The sequence below is a fragment of the Eptesicus fuscus genome, chromosome 14 (genome assembly GCF_027574615.1).
Source record: "Eptesicus fuscus isolate TK198812 chromosome 14, DD_ASM_mEF_20220401, whole genome shotgun sequence".
In the NCBI taxonomy this organism is placed as follows: domain Eukaryota; kingdom Metazoa; phylum Chordata; class Mammalia; order Chiroptera; family Vespertilionidae; genus Eptesicus; species Eptesicus fuscus.
Genome location: NC_072486.1, coordinates 34,126,681 through 34,151,840, shown reverse-complemented (window position 1 = coordinate 34,151,840; position 25,160 = coordinate 34,126,681). Strand labels below are relative to the sequence as shown.

Genomic DNA, 25,160 nt, shown 5'->3' with positions numbered 1-25,160 from the left:
GGTTAACCCAAAGCCATAAAGTCAGTCTTACTGGGTTTGGACACTAGCTCTACCACTTGTGGTGACCTTGAGAAAATCCGTAAACCCTGCTAAACTAGTGACCCCATTTGTAAAATGGGTGGTAAAGAGTCTTCCCTGTTAGTGTTGCTGGGAACAGTAGATGAGACAATGTTTATATCAGGCCTCGCCCATCACAAGTGCTGGCCATTGACAAAGAACTTCCAACACTCTTCACACAGGGAAGAAGGCCTCACCAACCCACGCTTCAAGGAAAATTGAATTGCTATGTATCTACCTTTTGACATTTTCTAAATGGAAACTCCTAATGGAACAATTTACCTGGGCAAATAGACAATATATTAGAAGACTCTGGTCTCTCTCTTCTAGGGATCATATGAATATTAGCAATGTTTTAACTAAAAATGTTGACGGGAAGAGCTAACTCACTCTGGTAGGAAGATAAAAGAGGTGCTTTGTGCCAGGCCGAATATATCATAGTGAAAACATGGTTACTCTGCTGCTGAAGCCTGACACTAAAAGGCAACGTTCCTGTTCCAAAGCCCATTAGTTTTTTAAAAGATAGCATCTTTCCAGCTCAGTGAGGAAGAGATGTCTCTGGAGGTATTTATGTTACAATATTGGCCAGAAAAAAACAACGGACCAGAGAAAATGTGAGACTCTCCCTGGCATCAGTTTAGTTAGGGCTGGAACATCTTTTGATGGGTGTTATCTATTTTTGGCATAGCAACCTTGAGTTTTTCATTCACAATTTGGTTCTTTGTTAATAAAAATATAGCTTAGTGTAAAAGTGGAACCCCAAAACAGAGACTAGGATAAAAAGTTTATTGCTTTCTTACATAAAAGCTCAAAGATTCAGGACTAATAGCAAGGGTACCCTTGCTATTCTTGACATTAATTCTAGCTTGGAGTCCAAGGCAGTAGATCCAATGTCCATTATTTACTGCCAGTTTGGAAAGGAAAGAGAAGGAACAGAAAGCAAAGCAAAACAAAACAAACAAACAAAGGAAGTTCTTTAGTAGGGATTTTCCTCATCAATTGCAGATATAGTTTATTTGGCCTGAGTGTGGTCACATGTTTCTACCTAACAACGAGGGAATCTAGGTTGGTGTGTGCCTTTACAGTCAAAAGGTACACTTTGGTTTCTATTGCATCCATTACTGCCTTGCTAAGTAAACTCTCCATGAATCATTCTAGCTACAATGGTCAGAATGGGCAACTTGCAGTTTCTTGAGTTCATTTTGCCTTTTGCACTTTTGTTAACGATGTCTCCTTTTCTTATATCTTATTTATCTCTCAAAATCCTATCTTTTTTTAAGACTTGGGAAGGATTATGTCTAGGTGCAAAATAACTTGTAACCTTGGAATAATGGAAACAGTAGGGACCAGAAACAAGCCAGATGGAGACCTGCTTTCTAAGGCAAAGATTTGTCTGCTACTGTGAAGGGCAGTCAGACAATCCAAAAATTTAGGTAAAGCTTAGGATCATCTTACCAGTAGGATACAGCAATAGAAGTCATCATGGTGGCTGTTGTCTGATTAAAAATAGGGCAATGTACTTGATAGCAACATGAGACTTGTCCTTAAATGGTGAGCCCTGAAAGTTTGTTAGGGACAAAGGGAAAAGTGTCAAACACTGGGATGAAAGAATGATCAGTGCTACCAACATGGAAGACAGTTCCAGTTATTAGTGTTTCCAGTCTATAAGACTGAAACCTGAGGCATGATAAGTGAGCAGAAATTAGGATATGGGAAGTGGATCAGATGTCTAGGGACAAGTAGGAAGTTGGAGTTCAAGGTATTAGGAACCAGAAGGACAGAGGATTTTTTACTGAGTCCCTCTTATGTCCTTGACCTCCAGGGCTGTTCCTCTCAACCCCTCTTGCCCACAATCTCATCCCCTAGGTCTTCCTTTCCATCACAATAGCTACTAATCCACAGGAACATTTTCTTTCTCTTTTGAGGACCATTATTGACTCTCTATCAATTTTTTTTATATATATTTTATTGATTTTTTACAGAGAGAAAGGGAGAGGGATAGAGAGCTAGAAACATTGATGAGAGAGAAACATCCATCAGCTGCCTCTTGCACACCCCCTACTGGGGATGTGCCCGCAACCAAGGTACATGCCCTTGACCGGAATCGAACCCGGGACCCTTGAGTCCACAGGCCGACGCTCTATCCACTGAGCCAAACCGGCCAGGGCACCAATTTTTATTCTTTTTTCCCCCTGACCTACAACACTCTTCTGAGCTACCTTATATTCGGAATTTTTAAATAAAACCTTATGCCATGGTGTTTCTCCATGTTGGTTATACAGATAAATAGGACTTACCCCAATCTCAGAGGATTTTTGGTATGTTTGGAAGTAAAATAATAATCAGAAGGGGAAATGGTAAAAAAAAAAAAAAAAATGGTACGCAGGCTGCCACAGATCCAATATTGGGGGAAGTGATCTGACTTTTTAAACGTGGAACAGAGGGTGCTAAAAAAATTCCTGCTTCTTCTAGAATCTGTTCATAGACTAAGGCAGGTCTAGACCTGTGTGTACTTGACACTATTTGAGTTCCCTTCATGAAACTAAGGAAGAAAGTCCTGAAAATGAGATAGGAATGGCATTTAGGCACATCATTAACCATTTATTTTGATCATACATACCATAATGTTAATGTAGATTTACGAGTTAGGGATTAACTCTGTGAGAGTTTTATGAAGATGTATCTAGAAAAAACATTGAAGGAGTTAAGGTTTCAACATCTTAAGACATAAAAGAATTTTTCAAAAATTAAATATATTTCAAAAATTTAAGATACGTTCTAATTTTCCCTATTGCAATCGCACATCTCCCAGTATAAGCCATTAATTACAGCTCCAGGACAGACAAGGTATTGAGTTCTTTATTTTGATAACAGGCTTTTAAATGAGCCATTATAAAAAGAGAAAAGGTGTGTCATTCCTGTGGTTCCTATGTTACAGAAGACCAAAAAAATACCAAGCACGCTTCTTAGAGAAAGGGAGAGACCCAATTTATTAACACTAGTGGACTCTGGGAATAATTTCCAAATCAGAGTGAAGAAACACGCAGAGGGCTTCACTTTTTATAACCTTCTGGGGTCTTTGTCTTGCAGATATGGTTTCGCTGCCTTTCGAGGGCTTACAGGAAGGCCCCCAGGCCATATCTGATGATCTGTCCTGGCACCAGCATAACAACCCCCCCTCCCATCCCCACCGGCAGTGCATTGTTCACAGTTCCATGGCCTCTGCATTTAGATAACAAGTTCTGCAAGACCAGTTTCCTCCTCACCTGTGGCAGCTAAGATAGTACACTGTAAGAAATCCCTGTGAGACAGAAGCAGCTGCCCATAGTGTAGTCAGCTGTGATCTCTAGGTGATTCCCTTGGCCAGAGCAACGCAATGATTGAGTGTGACAAGGACACTGGGGTCTGGTCATTTCTCCCCAGTGCTGAACTCCCCATTGGGCTTCCTGAAACGTTTTTGGAGGTACATCACAGTCAGAGACTCTTTCCCAAATATTCTTTCCTTCACCATTCTCTTCTCATAAGTTTCATACCTGTATCATCCTCTTTTGATATTTACCTGGCTGCTTCTCCTCTCTCTACCTTTTATTTTTCATAAACATTACCTCCAAAACTTCTCTTGCACTTCTAATTCCATCTTGGCTCCTGGTTCCCAGAGGACCCGCACTGACTCAGCTCCTCATGAATTTTTCAAGAGCTAGGTATGGAGGGACATTTGGAAACTATCTTCCCATATGTAAGGAAGATGCACCTATCCACTACAATGTCTTACAGTAAGGCATTGATGAGAAAGAAGAAAGATTTTATGTAAGAAAAAATGAAAGAAAAGGGAGAGGAGAAGAGAGGAGAGGAGAAGAGAGGGGAGGGGAGGAGAGGAGAGGGGTGGAGAGGAGAGGGAAGGAGAGCAGAGGAGAGGAGAGGAGAGGAGAGGGCAACTGTTCCTGGTATGGAGGCTTGTGAACAAGAGTGAGATGTAGGAGACACTAAGTGTAAGGTATGTACATGAACCTTTTATTGGGAGAAGCACTTTGACATGGAACATGGTATCCATGTTCCTGTTGGGTGCGGCAAAAATGCAAAGCCTTGACCACACTTTCCTTGACCATTTCTCAGTGTTGTATTAGCAGCTAGTAACCTTAAGAGATGCAATCTATCCCCCCAGAATAAAGATAAGGCTTAAGGTAAAAGCAGCTGCTTCCTTAAGCTCTATGTTCTTCAGCTGTTAAACGCATTGTGTGCCATTTTGTGTCACATCCATGGAACTTGGGGGACAAGAGAAACCAGTGACATTGATATACTCATGCTGCTTGGGGTGTGAAAGGTAATAAAGTCCTTTGTCTCTAATCCAGGGGCTTTGTGTCTTCTGCCAGTATCTTATAAACTGCTATCTTATTAACTTACAAGTAGGAGAAAATCTCAGGCTATCTTGTTAACTTGTAAGGAGGGTAAAATCTCTTCTTATCACTTGCTTTAAAGCTCAAAAGCACGGGAAAGTGGGTGACAAGATGAGGTCCCTTTGGGTAGAACCCATATCTCACCTGGAAGAGTTAGAGTAGGCTAGACTGCCTTACAGATGATCCATATAAGTACTAGGGATTAAGTTTCATGAAAGAAACCTCATGGCACAGTGGGAGAGTAGGTGGACAGTGTCCTGGAAATTAATTCACAAAGTTCAGATGAGTCTCCATCATTGACTAAATTATCAGAAGCTCTTATGTTCTTTGTGGATGGAAGTGATAAGTAGTCAAGGGTGTTGGCCACTGGACTTACCAGAAGAGGTGAAGTGGTGCACAGGTGGACTATCTGGGCTGAGTATTTCATGAGTGTCATAGCCAGATCCGGTGTCACTTTGCACTAGAAACTTTGGAGGTGAGTTCAAATCATCAAGACCTTGAGAGAAAATAAATGCTTTTATGCCATTATAATTCAATTGAAGATTCTAGGAACCCAAAAACACCTAAAGCATGGCTTGAATATGAAGACACAATCATTCACAATGACAAAAGATCACATAATTCTTCCTTACAATATACCCTTGGGCACTTGACTCCTTAGAGAGAGATCTTGGGTGGGAGATAGCACATGGCCATCTGGAACACTATTAGTGTCCCAAAAGGACTTTTGACCACCAAGAAAGAACTACCAGAGTCATTCCATCAGAGCAAAATGAAATCAAAAGTGCTAATGTATTTTTCCTGACACCTAGATTCTGAGAGTGTGTGAAAAAGGCATGGGCATTGATAAAGACAGCAAAGAAACAACAGCTTCTCTGCCTATCCCAGTTGTAATGTGAGTGAATTTATAGCTCCATTTTATAACATGGCAGGAGTTGAGGGTATTAAAATAAGGGAGTTTTAAAGGCTAAATCAATTACAAAATATATCTATACATTTATACACATATATGAAGAATTGGAAGGATAATGCCATGGAGCAGGAAATTGGTATAAATAAAAGCCTGAATTGGAACAGTCCCTCAGTGCAGATATAATTTTTTACATAATGCTGAAGAGAGAACCTTGCACTGTACTGAATACACCATCTACCACCTGCCGCAAACATAGCAGACCGTGAACACATATAAAATAATAAATTAATTAACCTTAATAAAGTGTCTCAGTCTTTCACTTCAGATTTTCTGAAAACATTTTGTAGTATATTTTCTATGCTGAGTTATATCAAAATGTGGTAAAATGAATGCAGTTTTAAAGTCTACTGTTTAGAAATGCTTTGACGGCTAGTCTACATATAAATCTGACAAACCAAAATAAATAAATTCACAGTGTTCTAATGTGTGCCTTCTTTAAATGGAATTAATTGGTTGAAAAAAATGACACATTCTCACATTTAAAAATAAAATCCAAGTTAATTTTCAGATTGCTACCAAGAATATATCTGCGATATCACTTCTAATAGAGTAAAAGTGATACAGTTAATATCTATTTATGCATGTTTGGGGACTAGTTTATATTTGACATATTATTCTACTTATTATAACAGCCTGGTTAATAAAGAACATGATAATCAAATAGTATTTCAAATTTTAGAAGATGATGTTCTAATAAAATATATTAGCACTAAGAGTATTTTGCATACAATTAAATCTTTGAGAATTTAGATGACATTTATGATTAGGTAACACAGAAATCCTTCCCAAAGAAACAACAGGTTGCATTCTTTGAAAACTAGTTTGGTTAACTAAAAAATGTAGTATCTCTAAGGGAATAATGTAAACAGCGATTGAATTACTGTGAGAGCCTACAGGAGTCTTTTAAATTGATATATCCCCAAAGGACTTCTTCTATATTAACTAGTCTGAGTTCTGCTTTGAAAGTTAAGACCACATAGGGCAGAAAGAAGGAAGAACAAGGCATTGGCATGGAGGAACTCCAGAAGTGGCCTATAAAACTGACAACAGGCATGAAGGGGGTTAGAGAAAACATTTTAAAAGTTGATCCCTTTTCCTGAATAAAGGGCAAAACAAATATAGGAAAATAATGTATGAAAAATAATTTTACCTCCAATTTTATTTTTTTCTTATCCCTACAACCACATTCCTCCTTTGTTACTCTCATCTTTCAACCAAGTTTTGAAATTTCCCTAAAAGGTTCCATTCTAAAGTGAATTAATTAGCTCCTTCCTTTCCTCCCCTCATTTCCTTCCCCTACCTCCACCCTATCCAAAATGTTATTTTAACATTTTCAAGTGGCCCAGGTGACTGTTAGCTGGTTGACTGATTGCTATTGCTGTGTGAATTCTAACCCATTCAATTCTATAAGTTATTAGCATTTTAAAGAAGGTTCCTTAATAAATCAAAGACATCTTTATTTGATATAATTTTAAGACTAGATTAAAAGTGTTCCACATATACAGAATGTTGCACATTTGGGGACAGGGATATCTCATTAAGTCTGGGAAGTTAGCCTGGATCAACCAGCCTAAAATTTCTATAGCTGATTACCTTTATCAAAAAGTGGCAAGTCAATTCGATGCAGGAACTGTTTTTTTTTCGGCAAATGGTACTGGGTTAGTAGAATAATCACATGCAAAGAAATAAATCTTGACACATACTTCACAGCATACACAAAGTTAATTTCAAATGGATTATAGATCTAAATGTAAGAGCTAAAGCTATAGAAGTTCTAGACAAAAATACTGGAGAAAAAATCTCAGTGACCTTGTGTTTGGCCATTTTTTCTTAAACACACAAAAAATGTCAATAAATTTGATTAAAAAACCACACATTTGCTGCTTATAAGACATTGTTATCAAAATAAATGAAAACACTTAATGACTGAGAAAAACATTTACAAAATCTATATCTTACAAAGGCCTTTTATATAAAATATATAAATAACTCTTACAACTTAATAATGAGAAGACAGACAACTCAATAAAATGGAAAAAATATTTGAATAGTTATGTCACCAAAGAAGATACATGGATAGCTAATCAGCACATGAAAAGACGTTTAACAGCATTAGTCATTAGAGAAATGAACATTGAAAACCACAATGAGAGACCACTATACACCTGGTACAATGACTAAAATAGAGAAGACTGAACATACCAAGGGCTGGTGAAGACATGAAGAAAATTGAACTCTCATACACAATTTGTGAGAATCTAACATGAATAATCACTTTGCAAAAACAATTTGGCAATTAAATCAAAATTAAATATACAACTACACAATCTAGAAATTCCTCTGCTAGGTATATACCCAAGAGAAATAAATGCTGTGTCCATACTTGTACATAAATGTTTCATTTTATTTGTAATAGACAAAATTGAAACAACTAAAATGTTCATCAAATTTTTGTGTACCCATTATAGTGGAATGGTACTCAGTAATAAAAAAAGAACAAAGTACTGATACATTCGACAACTTGGAAGAATCTCTCTATATAAAAGCCTAAGCGACCATTATGACTAGTAGACCAAACTGATGCTCAAAGCAGGAGCTGCCCCCTGGTGGTCAGTGTGCTCCCACAGCCAACCTCCTGCGGCTGGCCAACCTCCTGATATCCCTCCCCCTGGCTGGCCCACCTGATTGGCCCTAATGCTGTCCAGGCCAAGGGACCCCACCCGTGCACGAATTCGTGCACTGGACCTCTAGTCTGAAAATAATTATGCTGAGAGAGGCGACAGGATCTCAGTCCTAGAACCACAAGGAACAGAATTCTCCCAATTACCTGAATGAGTTGATTTTTCCCCAGGTCTCAGGCAGCTGGTGGTTGATGTCTTTTTGAGATCCTAAGCAGAGAATCCAGCTGAGACATGTTATGTCCTGACTTCTTACTTATGAAAATCATGTAAAATAAGAAACTCTTTAACCATTCTTTTCAACTAGATTGAGTTGATGGAATAATCTGCAAGGGATCATCCAGTTCATCACTAGGTTTTTTTGTTTGTTTCTGCTGTTGTTGTGATTATTGAAAACTGAGTCTATAATTCAGTTTTCTCCTTTCCTAGAAGCTTATTCTGATCCACAGAGAAGAAATCACCTATGATTGAGAAACTCTTCTGAATGGTCGGCAGTCATAACTGAGAGGCCACTTTTCATCACTTTTTCCAGATATCACTACTTACTTAACTTTAGATAACTTCAGATGTTTTGGGATATGTGTAGGCTTATTTGCTTTTTTTCTGATTATGCTTAATCTCTCTGCCTTTCTCTGTTCTGTTCTTTGTGTAGTAGTCTGCCCACACTATGAGCAAATATCATAGACTGAATGGCTTAAACAACAAACATTTATTTTCACAGTTCAGGAGGCTGGGAAGTCCAAGATCAAAGTAGTGTTCTCCTGGTGAGACCCCTTTTCCTGTCTTGCAGACAGCCGCCTTCTTACTGTGTCTTGTTTGTTTCTTTGTTGTTAAATTATTTTCTTTTTCTATATACCATCTATCATTGCTACATCATCGCTGCTCCTTTGAATCAAAGCCTGGCTTTTGATGTCATCCTGACAAGAAGTCTCAAGATTCGTAATTAGAAGTACCCTCTACAACATTCCAAATATTTGAAAAACATTTTAAAAGCAACACTCTTGTGTTTCATGCTGCATAAAGTAAAAAATAAGGTTTTGAATTTTTTTCCAGGGGAAACTGTCAACAAATTCTCAGAACAAATGTAATTCAATTTTTATTTACCCCTATACTTAATGGCACCATTAACATTTCCATACTTTATAAAGCACCTGGTCTAGTGCCTACCATATGGTTTTTGAATAAAAAGATAGGTGCATATTTCTGTTTTCTTTTTTTTTTTTTTAGTATGTTTTTATTGATTTTAGAGAGAGAGGGAGAGATAGAAACATCTATGAGAGAGAAACATTAACGTGGATTAGCTACTTCCTACATGCCCCTGCTGGGGATCAAGCCCACAACCCTGGCATGTGCCCTGACTGGGAATGGAACTGTGACCTCCTCTTTTATGGGTCAATGCTCAACCACTGAACCACAATGGCTGGGCACTTTGGTTCCCTTTGAATAACAGCAAGAGATTTCTAGTCACCACAACTGTTTCTCTACTTTTCCTTGACTAGTAAATATGTATCTAAAGAACAGTTTTAATGGGTTCAACGAATATTACTCTAAAAGTAGGCCCTATATTATGAATGAATGCAAGTGTAAAACAAGTATAAACAGTTACCATTAATGGCATTGTCATACCAGAAAGCTGTCAGAAATGCTATGCTGGAGCCTTCCAAGCATTGTAGGTAATTACTTACCACCATGTTACTTGAAAACAGAACTCCCCAAAGTGAGAATCATTTAACACTAAATCTCATTTAAATGACCTCTCCAAGGTCTTATAAAAACAGCAGAGAAAACAGCAATTAAGCTACCTTGATAAAGAAGTTGAGGCTTGCCAAAATCGTAGACAACCTGCTGGTTACCGTTCTAAAAGCACTCTCACTCTTTCTTATCTGGAGAATGCAGTTTAGAAAGGAATTGGTCCTAGGAACACGATGCCTAAACATAAACCCAGCTGCTACAAGGTAATGAGATGAATGACCTTGCTCCTCCTTAAGAAAGTTGACATGTATTTCCAAGGAGAGAGAACGGAATTGTTTCCTGTCTTCCTAAAAAAGGTAAGTGCTGCTCTAGCATTGTACGGTTACATTTAGGCTTGACATGTTGTGAAACTTGAATTCAACTGGCAAAAACTTAGAAAACACTCCCCAAAAAGCATGTAAGGATTTAGCAAATATTTATTTATCATCTATGTTAAACTAAATGGAAATTGTACATAATGGTACAGATGAATTATGCAGTGCACAGTGGCAAATCCATGTGATAGTCAATGGTCTTCGCAGCTTGCCACCACATGATAAGTCTCATGGCTTATAATCAGTGAAAAGAAATGATATGGCACATGCTGTTATGGATTCAGGCAAGCACATAAAAGGAAGCCATACAGACAAGAATATGCCGATATAGTACTCTAGCTTATAACTAAGCCATTTAGACAAACAGAATACATTCGGTTTACAATGAGAGCCAAAATATAATGTTATCTTCCCAGAAAAATAAAATAAACATGCCAGCTTAAATAACACACTACATTCAAAGGAGTGTTCGTGGAAATCTAGTATTTATCTCTGATTTAAACGCAACAGTGTTGTCCTTAAAAATGAGCGCTGCTTTTGAAAAATTATCTCGATGTGATACTCCGCTGTAAGAAAAAGAACGACTTCCCACTGCGTCATAACTGCAGCACTTCTTTGTGACCTCAAATACCTACACAATGCTAAGTAATTTTCTTTATCAGGCTAAATACAACTCATTTTTAAGGACAATGGCTGCTGTATCTGTTTCATGCGAAACACCAACACTCAAAATGATTGATTGTATTTTACAAATTTACAAATGTTCATAATCACTATGGAGATTTACAAAACCCTACACCCTATAGCAAATATTAAGCACAATAAAAACATCATAAGTACTTAACTAATTTGGGGAAGGAAAAACTCTCCAATATATATGGAATTGCCACTTACTAAATAGGCAAAGTCTTTCTGTTCTCTTTTTTCTTCCAGAGCCCTCATTAGTGTCTATTTCTATTTTTAATCCCTGTTTCACCAAGTTGATAGCCTTGTGCTGAAATATTCAGTAATAAACACAAAAGAAAAATTAGCAATCTAGGACGGTAGGCATGGAAGAGGCGTCGCATATCACGAGGTAAAATACCTTCCAGTTGAAATCCTCCTTACGAACAAACCTGCATCTGTAGCTCAATGGGTGATGTAGGTGTTCATTGTGATGTCAAGGCTCATCCATCCACAGGCACCCTCTCAACCGAGAATAACAGAGTAGGTCTGAAGAAGCAGGAGACAGGCCCTGGATGGAGGTGCCCCATTTGAAACCAGGGTCGGTGGTTATGATTCTTTTTCAGCTGTGTTTTCCCAGAGGGAGACTTTCTCCTTCACTGAGTTTATGTCTGGAGAAAATGTGCTGGGGTTGGGGCAAAATCTGAATTCTTCCAGGTGGTTAGGAATGCCTTTCCCAAGTTCAAGAAAGAGTGTTTTGGACATAACCTTTGCTAAGGGTCGTGTAATCTGTGGTTATGGTTCTATTTTTCTACAATTCATTTGTGATTTTCCAAACCTGGACATTTCTGAACAAGATTCTGAATTTTAATCCCAGAAAAAACAAAAGACCTGGAATATGTTTTTGTGGTACATTTCAGATTCTCAAGGACAGAGCAACATAAATTGTTGACTTGTCCTTTGAGAGGGCAATGCATTTTTCTTAAAGTACGTCATGATGTGTGTGTGTGCGTGTGTGTGTGTGTGTGGGGGGGGGAATGGAAGTGTGTGTGTTGGGGGAGGGTGCAGAGAGAAAATTGAAACAAAAAGCACATGTACATACATATATATGGAATTTAGTGCTCTCACTGAATTGTGTATTTGAGTTTTCAAAAGCTTATTTGGCTTGTATTTATTTTTCCAGAATCAAGTTTAGCATTTTACGTAAAATATATCTTTTTCTGATTAATAGTTTTAGTTTAAAAGCATGTAGGTCCATTCAATTCTTAAGATGTGTCATAGAAAAGTTACTTTCCTCAGTTTTAGTTCTCCAGTTGTCAAATATTTTAGTTCATAAGTGACATTATCATTGTCATTATTATTAACTGGTTGTATGTGTTGAGATTAGAATGATAACTACTTATGCTTTATCTGCCATAATTTTTTTTCTTAAATTTCAAATCCAGGAGAAAAATCCTGCTTTCCCTTCTCTTGTGTTAATGGAAGAATGTTTTCAATAAATTGTGTTTATTGACTTATCTGTTCACTTTGAGTGTTTTGGCATAACCTTTACTAAGGGTCTTGTAATCTGTGGTTATGGTTCTATTTTTCTACATCTGGCAGCTTTACTAAAATACATCTTTTTTATGTAACTTTCAATACATTCTGTTTCCAGTTAATATTGGTGGGCAGCAATGACCTCCAGTGGATTCTTATGTACATAGCAACTGAGGTTTTCAGAGAATGTTTATTTTTAATATATTTGTATCTTTTAGACCTTTTGTAGCTGGGCAGCTTACTAAATGAACTCTTTAAACTTTCTTTAAACATTTATGTATTTGGTAATTTTAGAATAAAATGGAAAGACATTACAAATTATCAACACTTGGACTTTCTTATTTATATATCCTCTAAGCTAATTTTTAAAACTAAAATGAATATTATTCAAAATTAACATTTAAATAGTCATACTTGTTTTTATATGTAATCCACTTGCTTTTAATTTTTATTTAAATGAAAAATTTTAAAAATTATATTTTAGAAAGGTAATTGCTAAATAAGATAGAAGAAAAAAAAAAAAATAAACATTTTCAAAAATAAAATCTCTCCTGATACTATTTAGAAGAGAAAAGTAAAATTGCTCTGAACATCTTGGGAGTTAGGTGAACTCATGAAATAATTTTCCATTTGTTAATATAAAATAGAGGAAAATTTGACATCTCAGAGCAAAATGCTTTAATATTTTTTTCAGAAAGAATATGTTTCTGGAATATATTTTTTATTTCAGGAAAGATCACTTAGAAGACATAAAATTTAAGTTTTTATCGAGCTTCAGTGCTATAATATCATTTTTGGCTTGTGAGGTAATAAGTTATTAACATCTTAAAGCATGACATAAGCATTAGCACATTGTTATTTCAGTTAGCTTTTTTCTGAAAATGGATTAGATATACTACTGAGAAACTGCTTTCAAATCTTTACTAGACAAATTGTAGAGGAATATACTTTTCTACCAGAAGAGGGCAGCAAAATTTTTCAATTAGAGTTCTAACTGTAATCCATCTGTTTTGACATTCTTTGAGATCTTTCTGAGAAGTTACCTTCACTTCATTCTTCTCTTCACTCCATGGTTCACTGAATGTCTTATGAAGGGTACAATTGTCAAGGGGACCACCATTTTTCTTTCATGGTTTACAATAATTACAACACACCTGCTTCATCAAACTCATGGCTTTGACAACACTAATACAATCATTTTTTTTAAAAGTACAGACAGTTCACATGAGAATATTAAAGTACCTGATACTATGTGTGGAGGAAAGGCAAAATTAAAAAAGATTGAAACATTTATTTTTATTTTCCCATGGTTATTTAAATCTCAAAATTTTCATCAATATTCCCATTATCTTACGTCTAGCAAGAGTAAAGTAATAATTGCCTTGGAAAAGCAGTCAAGTACTCAAAACTACAACTATCATCACTTTTTGATAAATATAATGTGAAACCATTGAACCATACACTTATTTAAAAAAAATTAGTTAACTTATATGATGTTTAACCAGTCAAATGAGTATGTAGAATAATTTATCATAACACCTCTTAGTCATTTCTGTATTACAGAAATATCTTTTTAAAGTAATGCAAAGAAGTTGGATGATTTCTCATTCTTTTTTTTTTTTTTTGCTTTTTCTTTTAGGTTTCAAATATAAATTCTTCAGAATCCAGTGGATTGTTTCACCTCATCAGGAGTCCAGCGTGTGCCTGGGCAGGCGATAGTGCTCTGCTTTGGGACGGAGCTTCTTTTCCTGTGGGTTGGCATACTTCCACTTGGAAGGTGACATTTTATGCTTTTTCCTCTTCTTATCTGTGCACCATACCTTTTCACAGTATTCTTCCACTCTCTGGAAGTTGCTATAACCAATCAGCTGCAAGAATTCCTTGTACCATGGCTTTGCTCCATGCGGGATACTACTGTGAGCTGGACAAGGCATCTTGTGAGGCCTGTCCTCTTCGTAGTCTTTGTTAAACATTTCCTCCACTCGCTCCTCTTCTACTACCTCCAGGGTGATTTTACGGACAGTATGAACAAAACTATGCTCTACTGTCTGGCAAAAATATGTACCAGCATCCATTTTGCGTACCCTTAGGAAGAGTAAACCGAGGTCCATCTTAACCACTCTATCATCAGTCTTCACCTGCAATAACAAAAAAAGTAATGACACTGGACTATTATCCAGAAGAATATTATACCTACCTATAATGTATCTTTATTTTATTTATTTTCATTATTACATGATGAAATAAATGCCATATATGTGAGAGAGAGGAAGGGGCCTAAGTAAATAAATCAGCTCTCTCTCTCTGAATTAAATTATATTTGAGGTCACTTCATGACTTTAAGGTCATTTTACATCCACATATTTTAAATATGTTTTTATCAATTTTAGAGAGAGTGAGAAAGGGAGAGAAAGAGAGAAACATTGATGAGAGAGAACCATTGATCGGCTGTCTCCTGCACATCCCTTACTAGGGATTAAGCCAATAGCCCAGGCATGTGTCTTGACTGGGAATCCAACCAGCAACCTCTTGTGCATGGGATGAGGCTCAACCAACTCAGCTACACTGACCAGAGCCATCAATATTTTTTTAAGAGCAAAGTGAGAGTGAAATGACAATTTGTAAAATTTGTTTAATTTCTTTTTTAATGTAAAGAACAAATTCCATTTCTCAAATTATTAGTTCAGGGGTTCTTATATGTTTCAGATAACAATGACCAACGTTTCTACAAGGATTTCTATTTAGAGAGCTGTACTACCTTGACCCTCTCCCCTTAAAAAAAAAAAAATCTATCTCTTAATTACTCACCTCTACCTTTCCTTGAGCTACAAAACAAACTGTTACATGTTTTCATGTGGCCCAGGATCATATGATGCTGATATAAAAGTGATTTACACTGTACTCTCTGACTTCCCCTTTAACAATACAAAACAAAAGCTGTATTCAACTTTGCCAATACAATAGGGCATAGCAGACACAACCACAACCACGTTGGCAGTAAAGGCCATTCCAACAAGCATGTTTTTGAGCCAGTGGTAGGTCCTGGCATGGCCCACCAGGCTCAGTTCTCCCAGGCCTTGGTCAGTTTGGCCATGTCCAAAGTTGCAATGTGACTGACTCATCATATATGATTACTCATGTGTGGTCATTTATATAATTGGTGATAATGTGGCAAAATGGCCTTCGTGTTACAGTGAGAGTTTGTACCTCAAATAGGAATGTTAATGATACATTACAAGGCTCCCTGAGGCATTTTGTCAGCTATGTAAGGTAAATTAACCACTCAGAAGCTTCAGAGTGACATAGTTGGATGACAAAAGGAGCTCCATATGTCCTTCATAGGTGCTTCCCTGGACTTGGAAGGACCAGGCCCTGGCAGACAAAATGCTACAGGCATTAACTCAAGAAGTTCTCCAGTGAGGAGCCAGGAAGAGCCCTCAAACCAAAGCCATCTTCACTACATGAGAACAATAAAACCTAAAAAAAACATAGGTTTTACTGAGAATCTAGCCTCAGCACCTGCCACAACCAATAACCCTTAAAGGACTTTGTGTTGCTCTGCTCATTTTAACTGGGCCTTTTGCCAATTTCCCCTTCACCACTAGCTTTCTCCATGTATTGCAACCTGCCTATGACCACATCATGCCTCTCATGACACTGACTCTGAAGGACAGCATCCATTGTTTTTAAACTTGTGGCAGCATTTGACATAGATGGACTGGCCTACTTAACTGTCTGTTTTGTTTTTTTGTTTTTTCTGTGTAGTACAAGCCATTATACTGTCCTGGGACTTTTCTTGGTATCTTCTATAGATCTCTCGTTTCCTCTAAGGCACAATCCTCTGTCCTTCTCTGATCTCATGTTTTATTGCATCCATTTGATAACTCTTCTATTTCCTAATTTCAATCAGCTTCTCTAAGATGGTACAACTTGCACATAGATAATCCATGTGTTGTTCCCTATAAATTTGTTTTTGTTCCCTATAAATTACAAAACACTAACCAAGACTTATCTGATCCTTCATTATGTACAATTCAGCGTCTTTTCACTTAGACTCCCCCCAATTACTTATTTCCCTATTTCTAACAATTATATCATCATTACATCATTACATTCAGTCACTCTATCTGAAAGTGTTTATCATATACAGGGTGTTACCCCAAAATGTATACATACTTTAACAGCTGATAGCTCAGTTTTGAAAATGAAATGCATTTTAATAAACACTGTGTTTATAATGATTCACAGTGTCTGTATACATTTTTTGGGACACCCTATATACTTCTCTCGCATTATTATCTCCATGTCCAAAACATCTCAAATTCCCATGAACATTTCTTCATTGATGAGCATCAGAAACATTCATTCCATTTCATTATTTTTGCTACAATGCTAGGCTCATACTTTACGACCTGTTCTTTGACCTTATCTCATGGCAGACTCTCCCCAAATCTTCCTTTTTTCTGTTCTTGCTTTCATGCCCAGCTGGATTCTGTTTCAGAACCTATACTCTTGTCTCTGTCTAAAGAAGCTTCCCAATGCCTGGCCTGATTCCTTCTCATTCAGAAAGGCTGACCTAAATGCTATCTCTTAAAACAGGCCTCCCTCACACCCCTATAAAAATGTCCTCATTTCCCTGTCTTGCAATCTAATTTCCCACTTCCATGTCTTATTCTGGTCTTATTCTTTCTTCTCCTTAGTAAACTCCTTTCTACCATTTACCAATCCATTTTAAAATTTTCCTGCCAGGCTTAGACTTTCACATCTTAAATGAATACTTTCTTTATGGCCCATAAATATGTTTTGTTTCTTTTGGGAACTCAAAAGCATTCATATTTGTAGCATACAAGATGGTATTTATAATTCTCTTCAAATAAATTATCATCATTTCACTTGTTAACTTTTATATACCTGAACAAGCATCATTATTTGCAAATATAAACAGCCCTTGCATTAATTTTCTTCTTATTGGTAGCTGTACCCTTTATTTCAACAAATGAGTACTATTTTACTCTTCTCCCAAGTGCACATCCTTTGTCATGCTCCTGGTTGGGTAGTTATTCAGACTCTCTGTTGCTTGCCTGAGCAGGTGACAATTGTCCAGTTAACCAGATCCTGCCTTTCTAAATCTATATCCCCAACAGCTCAAGGTAGAGCTTCTCAGACTGGGGTTGGTGGAATAGTTGCATTTCTGAGATCAATGACTTTTCTATAAGGGTTTCTTAGATTAGTGTGATTATTTCCATTATAATCAATATAAATTTTAAAAGAACTCTATTTGGGATCATGTGGAAGATCCTCATTGTTAGTATTTGTGTTTATCATAGATCTGATCCATTTTCAAAGCTCTGATAGTTTCCAGCTGCTAAGGAGGACAAAGATGGATTTAATATGTTAATGATACGTTCCAGCCAAATGAAAACCAAACAGCATCCTTATGTAGTAATGCACATAAAAAGTTTTGAAGTCACTTGAATAAAGTGTTAAGGGGATTGAGTCATCACATGGCACACAGTGCTAAAGGCAGATGTTTTATATATTCACATACACACATATGTGGTAGTCTGTGTCCCATATTACTTCCACAGAGATACCTCATTTCAGTGAAAAAAAAAATCATCCAATTAAATACACATTTAAATGATGTATAGATTTGCTTATATTTTATTTGTAAATATGTTTTGGTTTTATATTTGAATAAAAGTTACAAGTATACAGGATGCATTTCTGGTTTAATTCTTGTGAACATTTAATAAACATTTTAGTACAAGTCATGCTACCAGCCCAAGAACAATGCTATAATTTTAAGGGCAGGTAGTGGGGACAACTTGCAGAATAATAGAGTCAAATCTTCCTCTTCATAACTCCTTCTGCTCTCAGTTCCCTGTCTTGCAATCTAATTTCCCACTTCCATGTCTTATTCTGGTCTTATTCTTTCTTCTCCTTAGTAAACTCCTTTCTACCATTTACCAATCCATTTTAAAAATTTCCTGCCAGGCTTAGACTTTCACATCTTAAATGAATACTTTCTTTATGGCCCATAAATATGTTTTGTTTCTTTTGGGAACTCAAAAGCATTCATATTTGTAGCATACAAGATGGTATTTATAATCCTCTTCAAATATTTTTTCCATGCAAGTTTCATTTCTTTAATACAGGGTGGGGCAAAAGTAGGTTTGCAGTTGTTCATGTGGAAAATAATACAATCTATAATAATAACAGCATAATGCTAATGACAGCTGAATGATCTTCTGGACGTCCTTTCAGATGATGCTGCGGGCGAGGGCTGAGGCAAAGGCGGTTAGGGGTGATCAGGCAGGCAAGTGAGTGGTTAGGGGGTGATCAGGCAGGCAGACGAGCAGTTAGGAGTGATCAGGCAGGCAGGCGAGTGGTTAGGGGCGATCAGGCAGGCAGGCAGGTGAGCTGTTAGCCCGGGTTGCGAGAGGGATCTCTGACTGCTGGTTTAGTCCAGATCCAGCAGGAATTCCTAAACCGGCAGTCAGACATCCCCTGAGGGGTCCCAGATTGCGAGAGGGTGCAGGCCAGGCTGAGGGACGCCCTCCCCCCCCCCCCCCCCAAGCATGAATTTCATGCACTGGGCCTCTAGTAATTAATAAATAATAATATAAGAATAAACTCTGTTTATTCATAACTGTAAACCTATTTTTGCCCCACCCTGTATTATAAGTTGCATAAGGGCAAAGGCAAAGGCCTATCTCTTAATTATTATGACTATTCCATAATGAGTAGAGTGCTCAGAACATAGTGAAAGTGAAAACTTATTAATTTGTTCAGAGTATACTAGCAAGACAATGAGGTATACCAATAAGGATATAGTAATTCACCAAGTAATTAACCATTTCTATGTAAACCCAATAATGATTTGGCTAGGAAAGAAGCAAGCATAATTTCAGCAACAGTTAGCAACTAATGTAAAAGGGGCCATGGATGCTTCACAGATACATAGGACAAGCAGCTCTAGGAAAGTGCCTTCACCTGAAAAGCATCTGCACACAAACATCCTCACTGAATATGATGATCCTTTGTTCTCTCTCTACTAAATCTCCTGGGAGAGTGAATAAGACATGAGAAAACATAAAAGTCACCTAGCCCATATTCTGGCAAATAGCAATCGGTTTATGAAAATGTTTTAAAATAAAAAGCAAAAGTGATATAAATACAAATCATTAATCTCCGGCTAAGAGTGCTTTAAAAAAAAAAATCTGTCAAAGAAGAAGGAATTTCTTCCATTATCAGAAACCCAAGCTTGAGAAACATGGCATTGTGTGCATGTACTAGTATAAAGTCCAGACAAGTTTGAAGATGTGGAAGCAAGATGACTATAATGGGAATTGTTCTACCTCACTTATTTGCATATTAGAGATAAGGCCTGTCTCAGAATGCAGGTCTCTCCTCCTGGTTACAGTGAACCATAAATTCAAGAATAAAAGCAGTGTTAATTCTCATATCTGGATGACTGTACACTGTGTAGATTAAATCACCTTGAAAGTTAAGTTTGACTTCCACAGCCTATGAATACCTAGAAATAATAAATGACTTAGAGATTTGTATTTGAAGTCCTTCCACGATTTAATCTTTCCACTTTAGTTAACATGGGTACCTTCAACATCAAATCCTGATTACAGACGTGTTTTTCATCCAGTTGTTCTTTTTCTGCGTCTGCAGACCAGATTTACTTGGTCAATAAGATGGTACATAATACATCATTTTATCAAATATTCTTATAGGTAATATAAAAACATACAGAATTTCTTACTGAAAATGGTTTTAATATTCTTAGCTATAGAGATTGATTCAGTATGTTTCATAATGTCAAATAAAAAAGTAATTGAACAAAGAACCCTGCACATCTGGTAGCTGGTCAGGAAGAAGCCATGATTTCCATGTGTCTCAACTATATGGCTCCATACTTTTCATAGGAATAGAAGACACACAGGCCTTGAACTGGTTTAGTTCAGAATATATTTAACAATGAAATCAGTTTTAGTCAAGAAATAAAGACTAATAATTTATATGTTTATTTGTTTGTTTATCTGGCCTGTCTTCAATTCAAAAAGATTTTTTGGTGGACTTACAGAAATATATTGTATATGATAACATAAAAATAAAAAAAAATATTTTATTAAAAACACTTTCCAATATGAGCCTGTTATATGAGAAAGATGATTACCTAATAGAGACAGGGTGAGTTCTTAATAGCTCATTTAAGAAATCTGTTTCACTATACATAAAACAAATAAAGTTGTATTTATACTTCAAATTAAAGATCCAAATGTGAAAAATTTATTTCTAACACAAGAAGATGATGAGAGGAAAATTATTATAAATAAGAACTCAAAACCATACTGTCAAAAAATGTTCTATTAAAAAACACCAACACCATATTAGAGAAGAAATTTTAAACATTTATATTCAAGAATGGATTAATATATAGAAGATATAAAGAATTCCTGAAAGTAAAGAAAAGAGAGCTATATGAGAAAAATGGGGAAAAGTATATAAACAGGAAATTAAGAGAAACCCAAATGCTTAAGAAGTATTCAAGTTATGTTCAATGAGTACTAGTAATTTTAGAAATGCAAATTTAAAGATGATACTGCCTTACACACAAAAGAACGGGAAAAACTAAATATTGGTAAGGATGTGGGGAAATGGGAGTTTAAGAATGAAAATGGCCAAAACCGGTTTGGCTCAGTGGATAGAGTGTTGGCCTGCAACTGAAAGGTCCCAGGTTCGATTCTGGTCAAGGGCATGTACCTTGGTTGTGGGCACATCCCCAGTAGGGGGTGTGCAGGAGGCGGCTGATCGATGTTTCTCTACCATCGATGTTTCTAACTCTCTATCCCTCTCTCTTCCTCTCTGTAAAAAATCAATAAAATATATATTTTTTTAAAAAGAATGAAAATGGTGCAGAAATTCTGGAAAGTAAGTCAACAATTATTAGAGAAATGAAGGATTTTGATAGTTAATAATGCAGAAATTTACATGCTGATCTATAGGGTGTTATTTGCAGAGAGGATCATTAAAGACATAGTAGTAGGAATTAATGACACTTTTGATCCACTCTTAGGAGAATGGATCAATTAAGAGCAATGAATGTATGCTATGTTCAATTAGTAACAGAAACAATGAACTAGAGACACACAGCAACGGTGATAAACCATAAAAACATAGTGTTGAGTTTTCAAAAGTGAGAAGCAGCAGCATAAGATATATTGCATATTTATTTTTATGGTTCATGCAAATTCAAAATGTTATATATTTATTCAATATACAAATGGAGTATTGGACACCTTGCAATCATGACAATGCATGCGTCTGAGGGAGCAAGATGAAAGTGGAGAAAAGTGGTCGAGGAAAAATAAAGTCAAACAGAGGGGACTTGTGTGGGCAGATCATGACAGTGTGCTGTGAATAAAGTAGTATGTTTAACTAAATCATGCATCTGAAGGTAAAAAGAACCAAAATGCAAAAAACAAACCAAACATAAGAACAAACAACAAAAAACCCTCTAGTTGTTTGTAATGATTATCCTGGTGTGGCAACCAATAAGTTTGTTTGTAATCTGTTCATGCTTGGGTATTATACAGTCATATGATTATGTAAATACTGCTCAAAAATAAACAAACAGCATTAGTTTAAGGGTATTTTAAAAATTTTTTCCACAGATAAGAATATCAGGATGAAGGGAAAGTAGGAGGACAGAGGATAAAAGTAAAGCTAATGTTTGGACACAAAAATGCACATCATAAGGCACTAAACAACCACTAGAACTGGAGTACAACTTCAATTCTAAATTGCCTAGTGATCAAAGGCAAGAAGAAAGTATGATTAATTCTAAGATCTAAATGTCTTTTAAATATATATTTAAAATTATTCCTTATAAGAACTACATCTTTTCCTGGCATGGAGGCCTGAGTAAAATCTCTTCTGTGTTTTCATAAAATGAAAGGCAGGCATCCAACCAACAGCACTGCAATAAATAAATTTCCTTAAGGTAACAACACCTCAGGGTCATGTGAGGACAAGGTTCCCCAGTACACTTCAATCTGAGCTATTCTTTGGGCCTAAAAGATGTGGTCCAGATACACAGTTCTAAGCTGCTATATTAGAGTACATTTTCTGTTCTCCAGAAGACTACTAATGTATGAAGTATAATTTACAGGATAACAAGAAGAAGTGTTAAGTGAAAGAAACTAGTATTTTTGAGTAACTACGCTGTGCCTGGCAATGGGGTCTGCTACATTACCATGTTGCTTTGTTTACTTAGATGCCCAGAGTTAGAGGGGTTTCAGTAGGATAAAGCATAGATCCACATTTGATTCCACAGATTTAGGAAAGTATGTCTACTTTTCAGAGATGTTTAGAATTCTCTTGGAATGTAAAAAGAAGAAAGTTCTATTTAAAAAAAAAATCTAGATTCATTTATATTTTTAGAAAGTTGCTTTATACTTTTTATTTCAAACAATAGGAACTGTCTTTGCCATTGTAAATGAAAAGTGAAATTAATGTGTTGTTATACTGCTAATTACTCCAGAACTAAAATATGGGGCAAATGACATTGTAAAAATACTTCTCAAGGCTTTAAAATGTAAATTTTGAATATTTATCTGTAAAGAACTGTTAGTTCAGAAATGATGAGAATATTTTAGATTGAAATAGAAACATTGAAACTACTAAACATGTTTCAAATGAGGCAAATAGTTCATGTACTTCATGTTATGAAAACAAGAAAAACAAAGTAAATTATATCAATGTGGAACAAACCTGATGCTTTCAGTACATGTGTATAAAGAAAAAATGGAAACTTATGGCTGTCATTGATTTCTTTAGACTTCCTGTCATGTGTTATCATTGGTAAAGGTCAAGAAAATATGAGTCATTTTAGCAAACAAGATGGTAAAATAAGGACGTGCTGACATAATACAACTGCAATATGAAAAGATGTAATTTGTATATTCCAGTTTTTATGTTTTGTTTTTACAGAGAAGCTGTCTCCATAATGCATTGAGTCATCAATAAAATTATGTTTTAATTAAAACTGTACACATATAGCCTGGATGCAATAAACATGAAGTTAGCTGAAAGGAAGTGCTGATTGTATGTGATCTGAAGTCAAAGTTGAGCAGTGACAACTTTTGGCATGAGTAAAAAAAAAAGGAAATTGAGAGTGAAGTTGAAGTTTTGTAGATTTGATATTAACTTACATTCAATCTTTTGAACTTTCTATAATAAATATGCACATTTATGCATAATTTAAGAATTCCATACAATACATATAATTAGCTATTTTAAAGTGAAATACTTTATTTTTAGGACTCATAAACACACAAATATATTTCCTTTAAATAGAGAATCCACAGTGGAAAGACCAATGGAGGAGCAAGGGGAAATAAACTTTCCATGCTTACCAAAGATAAATTATAATGCTGGTCAGGAACCAGAGCTTACTCGCTTGCCTTACACTCTCTCTTGCTGATATTTCTCACATATTTCTTGCCATTCCAAATCTTTCTTGTGCTTTATATTCCTGAATGTGCCTATACCAGAATGAGAGCTCCATCTGAATGCTTTAAAAAAGCTCCCAATTCAACATGGCCAAAAATGAACTCAACATCTTTTTCCTAAATCTTCTTTTCCTCCCTATATTCTTTTTTAAAAAGCATATGCACATATTTAATATGTGAGACAATATGATTTCAACCTGGCTGGGAGAAAAATGAAATATGATGATTGCAAACTTGAGTGAATCATTTCGAAAAAGATAAAACCAAATCTTACACTAACGAGTTAAATGTATAAGAGAGAACAACAAGCAATAACAGAAAAAGATAAAAATATAAATTAAAAGTTGGCCACTCTTGAGTGGTAAAGGTGCTAATAACACAAAAGAGGAGAAGGAATTTCAAAGAAAAAGACTTGATAACACTGATTACATAAAAATAGAAAATTTCCATAAGCTTAATAAAAAACCTGTAAAAGACATCAACAGGTTTTGGCTGGGTTGCTCAGTTGGTTAGAGTGTTGTCTTGACATGCCAAAATTTTGGGTTCAATTGGTCAGGGCACATACAAGAATCAACCAATGAATACATAAATAAGTGGAACAACAAATCGATGGCTCTCTCTCTCTCTCTCAAACCAATAAATAAAAAATTAAAATCTATATATGACACACAATGAGAGAATAATATATACACATCCTATATAATAAAAGCCTAATATGCTAAGTGTCCTGTTGTCCATTCATCCATTCAACCAATCAAAGTGTAATGTGCTAATGATGTGCTAAGGCTGCTCAACCACTCACTATGACGTGCATTGATCACCAGGGGGCAGACAGTCGACCAGGCAACCAGTCGCTATGATGTGCACTGACCACCATAGCTTGCTGCTGGGGTCTGGCCAATTGGGACTGAGCGAGATGGGCCAGACACACCCTGGAACCCTTCCGTGATCCCTCCCCAGCTGGCCAACTTCCTGCGTCCCTCCCCAGCCCTGATGGTGCACCGGTGGGGTCCCTTGGCCTACCCTGTGCCCTCTCGCAATCCAGGACCCCTCATAGAATGTTGGAGAGCTGGTTTCAGCCTGATCCCCCAAGCCAGGCCGAGGGACCCCACTGGTGCACAAATTTGTGCACCGGGCTTCTAGTCTTTTATAATCAATAAGAAAACTATCAACACTCCAGGAGAACAGAGGTTAAAAAGACAAAAAACACAATTTACAAAAAAAACCACACAAATATATTACCAATAAACAAGAACTCATGTTCA

General features: G+C 36.3%; 1 protein-coding gene and 2 long non-coding RNA genes across 10 annotated transcripts in view; 1 reads left to right on the top strand and 2 right to left on the bottom strand.

The window, feature by feature from the left end:
• Positions 1-2,649: 2,649 nt before the first annotated feature.
• Positions 2,650-25,160, bottom strand: part of SEMA3E (semaphorin 3E) — a 229,719-nt gene continuing 207,208 nt past the window's right edge. For 4 of the 8 annotated variants that reach the window (XM_028157988.2, XM_008149548.3, XM_054725974.1 and 1 more), the window contains one exon: positions 13,072-14,505. In XM_028157988.2, the coding sequence (XP_028013789.2) occupies positions 14,053-14,505 (453 nt within the window). In that variant the 3' untranslated portion in view covers positions 13,072-14,052. Of the gene's footprint in view, positions 2,741-4,827; positions 4,948-13,071; positions 14,506-19,988; positions 20,048-25,160 lie in introns of those variants that run through there. The other 4 variants (XR_008558069.1, XM_054725976.1, XM_054725977.1 and 1 more) reach the window with 4 other exon arrangements.
• LOC129151380 (uncharacterized) lies at positions 7,037-11,835 on the bottom strand. Its single transcript, XR_008558070.1, has 3 exons — positions 11,063-11,835; positions 8,252-8,312; positions 7,037-7,078 (listed from the first exon to the last, which is right to left on the bottom strand). It is a non-coding gene; the product is annotated as an uncharacterized LOC129151380 (long non-coding RNA).
• On the top strand, positions 11,375-22,147 carry LOC129151381 (uncharacterized). Its single transcript, XR_008558071.1, has 3 exons — positions 11,375-11,432; positions 14,007-14,144; positions 22,057-22,147. It is a non-coding gene; the product is annotated as an uncharacterized LOC129151381 (long non-coding RNA).